General features: G+C 46.2%; 1 protein-coding gene across 1 annotated transcript in view; it reads left to right on the top strand.

Moving 5' to 3' along the window:
- Positions 1–7,647: 7,647 nt before the first annotated feature.
- The window catches only part of LOC129386789 (sodium-coupled monocarboxylate transporter 1-like), a 46,526-nt gene continuing 39,802 nt past the window's right edge, over positions 7,648–14,371 (top strand). Inside the window, exons 1-2 of the mRNA XM_055074990.2 lie at positions 7,648–7,711; positions 10,245–10,331. Coding sequence (XP_054930965.2) covers positions 7,664–7,711; positions 10,245–10,331 — 135 coding nt within the window. The 5' untranslated portion in view covers positions 7,648–7,663. The remainder of the gene's footprint in view (positions 7,712–10,244; positions 10,332–14,371) is intronic.

The raw sequence follows: 14,371 nt of genomic DNA, 5'->3' as shown, positions 1-14,371 counted from the left end.
GTTGCAAAGATTCGGTGAAAGCGTTGGATGTAGAGCCTGGCACAGTGGATAACATGCAATACATGGTAAATTTTCTTGCCGAGAACTTATTGCAGGCTTCGGTTATCCCACAAATAGAAAGTCGGTGTGGAACGAATGTCTGGGCGTAACTTCGCAGGGCCGAATTACGGTTGACAGGACAAGATATTGAGGCAAGGTTAAGCATCGGAACGCAGGTGCGGTAATATAAAAGCGACTCGGCATTTTGTGTATGCTATGCGGGCACAGTCTAACGTTGAGTGTACTTGCAACCATAAGCGACTGCGAAAAGAAATCTGCCCGAGTATTCTTAGGGTGAGTGAAAGAGATGCACTGCGCGATCTATACACGTAGCGAGCTCAAATGGGGCACCCAAATCGACAGAGAAGGCCAATTTCTATTTTGCTTAGCGTGTCCTGTTTCAGCTGCACATTGCTTCAGTTCGTAATCTCCTTGAAACGGAAGGAACTTAGGTACTATAGACCAAGAAAATCTAGGAGTCTATCGATGACTTGCGCGTTTAATGTGCTTCGCCCACTTACGATGTGCGCACAAAGGGCACGGCTCTTCAAATTCCAACTTTTAAATTTCACGCGATTTTATCACGACGACGCGAAGTGGTGTTTTGCATGTAGGTAAATAGACAGTGCACGAACTTCGAACTATTCACGATTTATAAACCATACCGTTTTCGCCGCATCACTCCACGACACGGACGAAAACAGCGGAGTGCCCCGGGAGTAACTGTTGTCGTTCGTACTCCCGTTCCTCTGTTTCCGACGAGGGACTATAACCACTTACTCTCCCAAATTTCCCCACAGCACCCACATTCATGCACTTAGTCCCTTGAGGCACGAAAGCGCCCTTTTTAGGACTAACTGCCCAGCTACTCCCGTTTTTCCCGGGATTTTTCTTAGAGTGTTGTTTTACTGCAGCAAGCACATGTTTCGTCTTCGTTCGTTTATCTCGTTTTATAATTGCGTGTTCTAAGGTATTCTGATCTTCCTTCGAAAAGTAATGAGCCAGTCTTTGAGTTATCATAGATTGTTTCTTTCCTGATTTCGTTTTTTTCCTCTTAAGTAGTTACTCATACGAGGTTTCTTCTCCATTGCTGCCACCGATGAGATTATCTCAGTCTCCTTGGCTTTCCGCTTGACATTCTCCATGTTGTTCACCATACCGGTCGCATACTTGCTGGTAACCCTTCCTTGTTCTTTTCCTCCACTGTGAATCAATTCTGCGCGGATGCGTGGTTTGCGCGGAGGCGATCACCATCTGGTGGTGTTGCAAGAAACCCAGCAGCGCGCGCGAGCGAGACCACAGCAGCAGTGCCCGGCAAGTCGGGAGATGTGGCAAAGAAAACTTTGCTTTAAAGTGAACTGGCAGTCATCGGACCCAGTGGCCGATCCACGCTTCATGGTCCGCACTACCTTTACCTTTGCGGGTGATGGTAGGGTTCGCCGAGTACCAGCAACTTCTGGACTGGTGATGATGTATCCAAGTCGGGTTGCACGGGGGAACTTGCTACTACTGCAAAATGTGCCTAGAAAAGAGACCTAGCTGTCAAGCGTAGGAGGCGGCGTCGCCGGCTATGGTCATGCGGCTAAAACTGAGTGTCTTCCATCACGTATCACAGGCGGTACGCCTACATTTCCACGCGGCACATGGTGAGGGTAGCCAGGCGCTGAAATCGTTTCCGGAGCTCACGGTGTCAAGCCTACATGAGGCGGAAATGATCAGCCGATCTGTGTGAAGTGCGATACGCAACTTCGTCGCAGTGTGGGCTCGCGCCTTAGAAACACGACGACGCAGTGCACGCACTTCCATTCAGCGGTGTAAGCGCCTCTGCGTTTTGAGCGCGTTCCCAGCGCGCGGTCCAGATTGAGCAACTGTACGTACTACACGCCATAAGCCACACAAAGAGCGTGCATCTTGAAGGTCGCGGGTATCAGGGCTCTTGGGAAACAGAAAAAGGGAAGCTACAGCTCCAGATTAAAGGGGTCGGTGGGGAGAGATATCGGATGAGAAAGCTAATGTGCAATGTATCCAAACAGCATTCTTGAGAGCTTGGCTTAAACAGGCGCCCTATAACGTCTAAGTGTTCCAATATATTTTTATTACAATCTCCTGACGCCAAATTTACGTCACCGCCGACGCAAGCATCGGGCGGCGACCCGCAGCGTTGCCTAAACAGCCCAATCACCCCTCTCCTCGTTTATAGGGCGCCACCTTTAGTTGCTTTCAAAACGAATAGCATTGCCTACATTGAGCGGTCTTTCTTTTATAATTGGCAGGCTAGAAGCCAGGAGCACGCTCAAGTGGAGATGGTACCGATGGGGCCGAGCCAGCGCACTGAAAATAGATAACGGAATAAGAAGGTTGTGTTTGCGTCTGCGATTGGTCCGCTTTCCCTTACTCAACTTGCTCTGGCTGGCCGAAAATCAAAAGTAGATCCTCAGAAAAGAAGAGCTGGCAGAGCGCTGTCGTAAACCTGCGGAAAGTGCTCAATAATGTTACACGGCCACGCAAAAAAAAATTATTATACGCAAATAAACACATGCTCACCGGGAGGTACGAGTAGCCAGTGCCTGAGCCATCGGCGGCAGCCATCATTTATTCTCTTCGAAAGGGGGCAGCCTCTGACTATTCCGAAAAAAATTCAGTTTTGTTCGGCACATTGATGCATCCTTGGCGCCTACACGTCGCTTTGACACGGTGAGGTTTTGTGGTGTTGTGACGTCGTGTGACAGGCAGGTGAAGTGGGTGCGGTCCGAGAGCTTTTGACCAATAGCTGAGGGCTAATGGCGAAAAGATGCCGAATGATAAACAATTATTTTTCCTTTGTTCGATCCAATCATGGATAATCAGTGCGTGCACGTCACATTAGATGGGGAGCTGTAGCGGTTTCGTGACGTCGCGTGACAGAAAGGCGAAGTGGGGATGGTCCAAAAAAGGTTTTGGCCGCTCATGAAGGGGTTGATTTCAGGATTGGAATAGAACACTTCGGAATAGCTTTGCGATATAGCGCCCTAGACTGCCACAAGCGGATTGGGAAAATTTTTTTCCTTTTCAGTGAGGTGGACCAAGTCAGCCGCTGAGCGTAGGTGAATCCGAATGTGCGAAGGTCACTTTCAAATTTTAAAGAAAATTTTGCAGTACAATGCAAGCGCGTAAGATGAAGATTAGCAAGGTAAAGTTGCGCAAAGCAGCTAGAAGCGGCCCACATTTTCAAGCTAGAACCTCCGTTGTTGACTTTATGTATTCTTGCATCTAGAGTGCTGTGCGTGATTCTAACGTAAAGGCGCAACCGCACTTTCTTAGCTCTATTTTCTTACCACTAGACCTAAGATAACTAACGAAAATAACTAAAATGCTCTTTTCACTCCTCTTTCCGTGGGTTACTATAAAGAAGGCAGGTTTTGTATGTAATGCCAAATTATCGAACCATGTGGTTAGAGGCGTATTACCTAAAGACTACAATAGTATAGGTTTATTTTGATGCGAACGATCTTTGAACGACTAAAGCCAGCTTACGCGTCCGATCCCGGAGCTAGTGCAGTCTGAAATCATACGTAACTGGTGGCAATGATCTATATACACACATATTGATACGTCTAAATCTCCGTATATGTGTAATTATATACTTAACATATGTAAAATTGTCCGACGGCCGGATTCGAACTGAGTACCTCTAGCACGGAACCTGGATACCGTAACCATTACGCCACGAACGCATTCGTTGACAGGCGAAAGAGAACAGCCTTAATAATTTCCCATGCGCAAGGCACCGTTCTGTCGTTCTTGCAATGCTTCGTATTAAGTAAATGTAGAGTGCAGCTGAGTATCAAAGAATACATTTAGCTGTAACTGAAAATTATGAACACTAGTAATCGAACACTTGCAAAGGCGCATTGAAATGCCGTGCTTTGCAGCCAGAATGCAGCTGGTGAGGTGATGTCAAACCGTATGTTGTGCCTCTCCGCTTCGTTCTTAGAGCCAACACGCTGGTCATACGGGTCATGTGGAATAGCAGTGCGCAACATTTCTGACACATGTGATGATTGAGAACGAACGTTGGCTATTCATTGCCAAAAGACGAACAGGTTCGAAGCAGCTTCGCAAATTCCATAACCCTTTCGATTTTCACGTTCCACAGCACGGTGTCGTCAATCGTCAATTCTCACGCAGCCACGTTCTACATCGACATCGTTTCGCCGTACGTCGACATGAGCGAGAGTACAGCGGTGCACGTGATGCGGCTTCTAGGTAAGAAAAATAGGTCTTCACGTGCGTTTTGATGCATCTGCAAGGTGTTGCTATTTGTTCAACAACCATCACCCAGCCAGCGTAAACATCGGTAGCATGATAACAATAAATACTGACTCCACATAGCAATGCTTAGGCCTTTTGCGCCATATGTTGTACGTAGGTAAAATAGCGTGCAATAACTTTCTGAAGTTGTACTATAGTGGGTAGACTGCACTGTAAGACCATATGTGAAACCGCTTTTTTGTAGTACATTTGCTTTTTCAACAATGTATATTACTTATGTGTGGGTTCTACTGTGTTCTTCTATTCGCGTTCGAAGTTTCGAACACGAATCCAATATTACCCACTAGCTATTCGTATACGCAAAGGATCTATTCGCAAATTGTGAATGATTAAAACTAACTATATAATTCCCGACAACCGCCTATTAAAGTCAGCGGCTCTCCGTCTGAAAAAAAAAATGTAGCGCAAATTATTAGAAGTGAGAGAACGCCCAAATTTTTCAGGTATAGTGAAGTAAATGAGGTTATGCAATCTTTGTTTTCGCTTTCTCGGCTGAAACCTGTATGAATTACCGGGGAGTGTTGCATGTAGCGTCTCGTTTATTGTTGAAATTGCAGGATTTTACGTGTCAAAACCACCATATATGATTATGAAGCACGCCTTAGTTGGAAACTCTTGATTATTTATGACGCACCTGGGCTTGCTTAATGTGCACCTAAATCTATGTACACGGGCATTTTTACATTTCCCCCTCATGAAAAATGCGGGCGCCGCGGTAGACCTCGAATCCGCTTCCTCGAGCTTAGCGGCCACTGTGCTACCGCGTCGAGTTGTTATTTCCCATTTTTGCCAGTGTACTCGTGCAGGAGCTTCATATTTTACGCTACAACCATTCATCAATGTTCTACTTCCAACGTGCCTTTCTATAGGTGTCTAGGGCTCTTTTGCACTTTAGCTTTCTGACTGCGAGTGTCCGCGATAATCTTGTCAGATGTGTTCATGTTTGTGTGGGCGCGCGTGACGCCATGCTTGTTCATTTAGCTAGTAGTGTAATGTTTGCAGGTTTGTACAGCCTATAAAGCTACTATCATTACTTGGTATAGCTGTCTAATAATTTGCTATCGCAATTCATGCTTCGCAATGGAGCTACCTGGGCTAGTCCCGTGATTTTTCGCGCCTTTCACTGTTAGTATGATACTTCGCCTTTAGGGCGTAACCGCACAATTTTTTTGGCCCACTTTATGTAGCGCCTTTGGCAAGGTAGCCGTACAGCAGCCTAGCCTAACTTAACCTTTGCAACAATGCTGTAAATATTCTGAGACACTATGTGATCTTGTGTTTAAAGCTTGTCTTGTGTCTTTGATGGCTGCATTTTTTAACTAGTGAGCGCAGGCGTAAAATAAATGCGAAAAGAAATATTACTGCTCTATATATATTAGTCTGCGTATGACTATTCAATATTCCATATTTGCTATCCCTATTCGATTCGAATTCGCCAAAGTTGATATTCTCCCAAATTTGCTATTCTCCCACCTCTGTTGTATTTAGCCATATGGTACTTTGTTCTTTCGATAGTGCTGTATAGCCGTAGGTAGCATACTGCGTTTTTTTATTCGATGTAGGCATGTGAATTAAGTTATTTTTTAGTATTTACGCTATCCTTTTTGAAATGTCCTGTTTCAAGTTATATCGGGTGTTTCAGCGAAGACTTTCAGAAATTTTTGAAACTTGCCTGTGGCATATAGCAGAATTCTAGTCAATGAGCGCGCATTACTTGTAGAAAACATTGGAGTGCATAATCGACTAATTAACAAAACTTGACTAATGAACTTCTTAACTAATTAATTTATGGCACATATTGCAATGTACAAATTCTACCCGGGGAGGTAGCAAGGTGGATTCATTTGGAACATTTTCTCAGGATGACAGCAGTTTCGAGGTATTAGTTCCCGAAATTTGTGAAGAAATGCATTGGGCTTACAGTTACTTTTGTGGTTCAGTGCATAAAGCGACGTTTTCTTAAGAAAGTAAGTGGAACAAAAGTGCATTTTTACTGAAAGTTTGACAGCGAATTTCTCGAAATTGGTGTCATCCACATAATTCATTTCAAGTGAAGATGCAAGCTCGCAGGCTCACTGGCTAGAATTTGTAAATTGCAATATGTCTCACAAGGTAATTACTTAAAACACCTAATTAGTGACTTCTCGTTAGTCAATTATGCTTCCCAATTTTTGTGCAAGTAATGTCCACCTCTTCGAGTAGACTAGTTTGTTGGACAGAATTGCGATATCTGCCACAGGCAATTTCTTTTTTAATTGAAAGTGTTCGTTCAAGCATTCTGCATACTAACTTTGTATTATGTGCCCACCTGCTATGGTCTCGACAAAAAAAAAAGGGCAGCATCCAAGATGAAGAAATCAATATGTAGGGAGTGACATGAAACAATAAGAAGAGGTAACTTCCTTAGGCAAGTGAAATTGTACGATACCATAGGCTTCAGTGCTGCGTTTGAATTCTCTGTGCACTCATCCGCACTGCCGCTGGCTCTAGTGTGTTTCGCTGCCAATCGCAATAGTAGCTATTACTGAAAGAGGCGAACAGCACACAGCTGCTGAGCTTTGTAGTTCACATTTTTTTCACTGTTCCGAACGACAAGATATTGCGCAGATGTTTACTAAATGAAATTCTTCTGGAAGAAATGCCTGTATTTTCTTTATCTACACATTCCTGCGGTGGACGAATGCGCTCAAGAACGTTGAAAGCACGGTGTATAAATATGAACAAATGCACTGATAGTCAGGGGTTCCTAACTGCAACACATGTAATCAAATAGAGAACTCGCTGATGGAACCTTGCGAACTTGGCAAAGGAGTGCCCTTACAGCCACTTTAGTGTGACGGTAACTTTTGTGAGGCCACCCCGTCTTTAAATTATAAATAAAAGCTACGTATTCTGCAACCTATGTCTCGATGGTGTTTACCACTTCCTGTACAGGAAGTTCCGAGTCCAGTGCAGCCGCTCTGAAATTACCTAAAATATATCGTCCGATTCTGAAAATAAGGGGAAGTAAAAAGGAAGTAATGAGTCGAAGTGAAGGCACAGAAAAAGCCAGGGGCCGAATGCACACACTTTCGTTTCTCACTTATACCAATACTAGCATTGCGATTTTCCAGAAATCGTTATTATTCTAATGTAGGAGCTTTTTCGGAATACGGGTCTAGGTGTTTGCCACAACTCTGGCTCGCTCTTATCTGCGAGAGCATCAACTAGTCAACCAATATAGCAATGTAACAGAATAGAGCTGTGGATCAATGTATTGGTTGGCGTGCTAAAATGTGACTTCTCTTTTTCAGCTATGGCGAGTGGAACCATAATGACGCTCTTCGCCGTCGCTGTGCCATATGTTGGCTCGGCTACAAGGGTACGCACAAGGTGTTGATAACCCATTTCTCAACCGTGTGTTATTTGTTTGAAAGCCTTACCGCGGCGCCACCTTCGAGTTTCCAATTCAAGTAAACGAGATTCGCAGAAATTGTCGCATTAGACAACTGCTGAACCAATCTGTCATAAATGTGTTGCATTTAGGAGAGAAAGCAAATTGCTACCGACTGTAGGTAGCGCAGTCCTTACATGGCACCTGTTTCTTTTTTGAGATTGAAATGTTTAAAACTATTAAAGCTTACGGTTTAGAAATCTGCAACTCTGCACCAAAAATGAAAATCGCATATGCGTGAAATGCATCCGTTTAAGCATCTCAAGCAGGCAGGGTTGATATGTGAGGTTAAAACTTGCGTAAAATTGTTCCAATGTTTGCAATGGTTTCGTAAAAGCCTTACTCCCAAATGCGAGGCATATTTATTTATTTATTTATTTATTCAAAAGACCCTTACAGGCCCTCTGGCAGGGGATAAAGTAAGGGGGGCATATTAAACAGTAAAGGTATAAAAAGTACAAATTTCCAACAGGATCGGTGCTATAAAAAGATTACCGTGTTACACAGTATTGAAGGCTCTAGGAATACAAAGCAATATCTGAAGGCACACGAACATTTGTTACTGTTAACAAAGCAAAGGAATACCGTTTATGAAAATGATATACAACATGGCAAAAATGCACGATAACATACACTAGATTGGTCAGTCGTGAACGGTATTAAATGTGAAAAGCATGAGTAACTGAGAGCGGAACGCGTCGGGATTAGATATGGAGGCTATGTTATCAGGAAGGTCATTCCAGAGACGAATGGCACGTGGTAGTGCAGATGAATTAAATGCATTTGTTTTACCGTATATGCGCATGAAACTGAACTGATTATGTAATCTGCGTGAAAAAGAGTGGGGTATTTGTAGTTGTAACCGGGTTCTTTTATTAGTGTAAATATATTTGTGGAATAAGCAGAGAAGAGCGATGTTGCGGCGGATATCTAAAGGCGGCAACAGTAGGTCTAGTTTAATTTGTGTAATGCTTGAGCTTATACTGTAGTTACGGGATATGAACCGGGCTGCTCTGTTTTGTATCATTTCCGTCATATTTATTAGGTAATTTTGATGAGGGGACCGAATTGGGGAGGCGAATTCTAACTGTGGCAAAATGAATGTTTGGAAAGCGAGTTTTCGAATGTTTGGCGGGGCATTTCGCAAGTTGCGTCGTGTGTCAACCTGTCATTGCCTAGGTACGAAGTTCTAATTGTGACGTTCCACTTCCTTTATTTATTGATATTGAGGAATGCTTATAAAGGAATGGATGTCCCATTAAAAAAAAAAAAAACATTCCTTACTATAGTCGGTGGATTTTAACTTTTTCTTGTAAATGCCGCAAGCCTCAACGGATTCTGTGCAGTGGGTGCCGAGCAAAACTACTTCTTCCTCCTCATGTATTTAGACAGGAACTCGCGATGTATAGATGGATGGAAACAACTCTATATTAAATCCGGCAAAGTTTAACGACCCGGGCTCAGATCTCCCATGAGGGGACTTCGAGGTCTTGCCTCGTCGCCTCCTCTCGGGCCTGCTGGACAGCCCGCTCGTGCGTCTTGAGGTTGGAGCTGCGCAGAGCGGCGACCCACTTCGACGCAAGAGCCTCCGGAGCTACTGCCATTGTAGCTGATATAACACGACACTCCCACAACATGTGTGAGAGCGGCGCTCTAGTTTCCTGAAATAACTTGCAAAGAGCACTCGTGTATTGCGAGGGGAAAATGTGTCGCAATCGCACCGGGCTGGCGATGGTTTGTGTCTGTAGTTGTCGCCAGACGACTGCGTCATTGTCTTATTGTCATTGTTATTGACGTCTACAGAGTTCGACGATATCCTCTATGTAGCTGGAGAAAGCCTCACAAGGTTGCTGTGATCGACTTGTTAGGCTTTGTTGCGCACGAAGCTTGCGCGTGGCTGGTCAACCAAAAGCTTGTATGAAGCTTACCACAAACGCTACCCACGTGCTGAGGTTGTCTTTCTAGTTTTTGACTGCAAATTGGCGACTCCGGTTAACTGAAGATGGTATTGCTGAGCTTCAGCCGATCTTCATCGTAGTTCTCGTCGGAGCCGCCTAAGCTTGCCGTTTCGCGCTAACGCAGAGCGCCAGCGCAAACGCGTGCTGGCGATGGTGGCGGCGGAGTCTGGCTGGCGTCGTAAAGCAAGGTGGACGGCAGTGTTTGGTGGCTTGATTCCCAGCTACAGGAAAGCCACAGCGCCCTCATCCAGTGTAAGGCAATCAAACAACTAGGCACAGCAACGTTTTTCGCGCACCTATAGAGGCTAAACACCGCATTAATCTTCGCTAATATTGTAGTAGTCAGGTCACAAAAAATACCGAAGCAACGAAAACCTACATTGTGTGCACGGTTTGTTCTTTCTTTTTTTCTCGCGCCTTGGGGGAGGTGTAATTGTTCGGGATCTTCGTGGTGTACCTTGCGATAGTACATAATATTTTCTTCTTGGTTTTCCTTTTTGCAGGTCTTCGTTTCCTTGTACTCCTCCGCTGCGGGCCCGTTTGCTGGCCTCATTCTTCTGGCAATCTCGTCGCCGTGGGTCAACGCAAAGGTGTGACACGTGTTGCGTTCTTGTGCTCGGCACTCGTCGGAATACTCCGAATGACTACATGGTTGAATAGAATGGTGACACAAGACATTTGCCTGCTTATACGACAAAGAACAACGCTTCCACACTGTAAAAATGTTCACCTTGTGAAGGATGGTTTCTTGTTGCAATGGTAACATTTTTAACATTTAGGGCCTTACAAAAATTTATGGAGGCTGAAAACGGAGCTTTAACTAGACGTGGGATGACAAAAGACATAGTTGAAAACTATGTAATCTTTTTGACAGCCTTGGGCGTACGGAACTATCCCGCAGGAGAGTTTCATTTCTCTCCGTGTAAAATTCTCTTGTCGGATATTTTTGTGCGCCCAAGGCTGTCAGAATCATTACATAGTTTTCAGCTACGTCTTCTGTTATCGCACGCCCAGTTAGGGCTCCGTTGGCTGGTTTCATAAATTTTTTGTAATGCCCTAACGGTAAGGGTCTTACCAGTGCGACAACACCCTTACGTGTGAACACACTTTCACAGTGCACTCAGATTTCTCGCGACACTAAGTACTGTCCTCAAACACACTTCAAAAGTTGTAATCAAAGCAACATGACATAAGCTCTACCACAAAATAGCGATATAAAATCTCGCTTCTTGTTTCTTAATCACTCTAGCAGCCATCGTCATCTTCCTTGGCCGTTCTTTATATATGGCGCACTCCGGCGCGTGTGCCTCGTGCTGCGAGCTGCGAAGTTAGAAGAAGAAAAAAAAAGAGCTTCCGCTGCTTCGGCCATCGCTCCGAATATTTTTCAGATCCTTTGTTCGCTGACTAACACATTGCTGTAGTGGAGCTAACCTCGGTTCATATAACTAGGTGACCCGGATGAAATTGTACAGCGAGCACGACGTCATGGACGAGGCCAGGACCGATGACCAGCGGAGAGGGCCTCGCCATGGTGCAGATTCACCTGCAGTAGTTGTGGCCGCAAGATCGTGCAGCCTGGTTCACTCAGGTGGAGGCCATCATCGACCTTCGGCGCATTACCTCGCAGCGCGCGAGCTTCCTCCACGCTGTTTCGGCGCTCCCTGAAGAGCTGGTTGAAGAGTTCCAAGACGTCGTGCACCGACCCCTCGACAGCACCCCTTATGACCACTTCAAAACGACGGAGCTGCATCGCAAGTCCGTGTCTGTGCGCAGGCGCATCGAGCAGCTAGGAGGAGCTCGGCGACCGTCTACCGCTGGAACTTCTACGTTGTATGCGGCGGCTCCTCGGTGACTGTAGGCTGGACTCAATCAACCCGCTGCTGCGTGAACTGTTCCTTCAGCGCCTGCCGCCGAATCTGGTGGTCACCTTGCCTGCCACACAAGAACCTATGTACCTCGGCAATCTTGCAGCGCTGGCGGACCACATCGCTGACCATTCAGCAAGATGTACTGTGGCAACAACGATTGTTCCGCTGTCGGAACTCGAAGATCGGCAGTCTCGCTTGCAGATGATTGAGGAGTTTGCTGAGACCATTACTGCACTAAGGCCATCGCTCCACCGTCGTCGTAGTGACCGCGATTGTCGTTCCAGATTTTCTTCTCGGTCCAGCTCCCGTTCTAGGTATCGTTGCTGGGCGTATTGCTGGTATCACAACTCGGTACTAGTGCATGTCAGTGTCGTTCTCCTTGTAGCTTGCAGGCAAACATGCCGCAGAGTCAGTAATGGCGGCCGGTGACTCTATCCGTACTACTAGTTGCCTGTTCTACGTTACTGACAGAACTGCCGAAGAACTATTTGTCCGGCACACAAGAGCAGAGATCAGCGTCGTTCCTGCCCCACGATTAGACCGGCAGCGTGCTCAACAAACCGCGCCCCTTCAAGCAGCCAACAGCTCTTCTATCAACACATATGGCCAGCGCTCTCTTAGTATTGACTTGGGTCTACGTCGCACTTTCTGAAGGGTGTTCATCGTTACAGGCGCACGCATGGCCATGTTGGGCGTGGATTTTCTCACCTACTTTGCCCTTAGTGTTGACCTCCATGCTCACCACCTTGTGGACACTGCGACTAGACTGTCAATACAAGGAATTCCTCGCGCCTCTGACGGCACCCACTAGTGCGGTGACCGAGATACCATTATCTGCGTTCGCCTGAATTCTGTGAGAATTCGCAGCCATCACCAAACCCTCCCATCTTGGGCTGCCAGTACGTCACACGGTCACGCATCATGTTGTCACCACAGGCCTCCCAGTGTTCTGCCAACTCAGACGCCTCGCTGGCGACAACCTTGCCATCGCAAAGAGGGAATTCGACCACATGCTGCCACTGGGCATCATCCGTGCTTCGTCGAGCAGTTGGTCTTCAGCGCTCCACAAGCTACCAAAGCGTGACCCAGGGCAATGCCTTCTTTACTAGATGCCTGCCGCGTTGTCCGGTAAACTCGGTTCCGTGCCCTCTCCCTTTTCTCGTCTCTGCGAAAAGGCAACGAGCGCCTCTCATGGCGAATGCCTGCAACGTAGATCACGTGCTGCAGCCTCCGAGATTACCACAGCATCGGTCACCGTCTCGGAGGCCCACGAGGACGATAGCTAACAGACGTCCGCGAATATCGGCGCTACGAACGCGCCGGCGGAAGCATTCGGGCGCCGCTGCCGCCGCCACCGGAAGTGGATGGATGGATGGATGTTATGAGCGTCCCCTTTGGAACGGGGCGGTGGGTTGCGCCACCAAGCTCTTGCTACTATGCTGCCTAATATCCTACCTAGGTTAACCAATGCAAAAAGAAAAAAAAAACACTATGAACTGCCGCGTCCAAACTTTCTGATCCCCTATTGCGAATTGTGCTTTTGTACGTCTCCGTCTCTGGTCGTTTCCCTACTTTTCTTCCACCAATCCTCCAATCGCCTCTTACTAATGTCTATTGCGGACCTGTTTGCTTTACCACTGCTCCCGCTGAACCCAAGGGCTTCAAGGAGGCCAGTGGTGCCTAAATCGACCGCTGGGTAGACGTCTTAACATTCTAATAAAATACGCTCCGTCGTTTCCCTAGCTTTACCGAAGCAAGCACATGCTTCTTCTTCCTTCTTATATCTCGCTTTATAGGTGCGTGTTCTAAGGCATCCCGATCTCGCTTGGAAAAGTAATGAGCTTCCCTTTGAGTTATCATAAATGGTTTCTTTCCTGATTTCGTTTTTCCCTCTTAAGTAGTTACTCATGGCAGGTTTCTTTTCCATTGCCGCCACCCATGAGAATAATTCAGCCTCTCTGACTTTCCGCTTGACCTTCCTTGTTGCTGTGTTGCCCACCCCACAGGCCGCATACTTGCTGGTAAGCTTCCTAGTTCTTTTCCTCCACTGTGAATCAATGTTTTGCCTGTACAGATACCTGAATACTCTCCCAGCCCATTCACTTTCTTCCATATTCCTCAGCCGTTCTTCATACTCAATTTTACTGCGAGCTTCCCTAACTTCAAAACTAGTCCAGCCCCCTGCACAGCTTCATTTGTAGTCTTCCCGTGAGCGCCCAATGCGAGGCGACCCACTGACCTTCGGTTCCCGTCGGGTCCTGATTGTACCCCTGATTTAAAGCAAACAACCGCATTTCCAAAAGTAAGTCCTGGAACCATTACCCCTTTCCACATACCTCGGAGGACCTCGTACCTATTGTATCCCCATAGCGCTCTGTACTTCATTATGGCTGCATTTCTCTTCCCCTTGACTGTTATGGTTTTTTTCCCGTGTTTCCATATATCCATTGCCTTCGTTGATCCATATACCAAGGTATTTATATTCTGTTACCCGAGGTATTTCTTGGCCCTGTATCTCCACTGTCTGTTCACTGTTTTCATTGAATACCATAACACCTGATTTTCTAACACTAAATTTCAAACCTAAATTGTTGCCTTCCTGTCCACAGATATTAGCCAGACGTTGCAAATCGCTTTGCTTGTAAGCGAGCAACACAATGTCGTCCGCATAAAATAAACCTGGGAGTTGCTGCTCTATTACTGTACCTGCCTGTTTGTATGAGATATTAAACCCGATATACTTCCTTCCAGCGCCCTCTCCA

Source organism: Dermacentor andersoni, chromosome 8 (genome assembly GCF_023375885.2).
Source record: "Dermacentor andersoni chromosome 8, qqDerAnde1_hic_scaffold, whole genome shotgun sequence".
NCBI lineage: Eukaryota > Metazoa > Arthropoda > Arachnida > Ixodida > Ixodidae > Dermacentor > Dermacentor andersoni.
The sequence above is the reverse complement of the archived record's forward strand: the minus strand, read 5'-3'. Positions and strand labels throughout refer to the sequence as shown.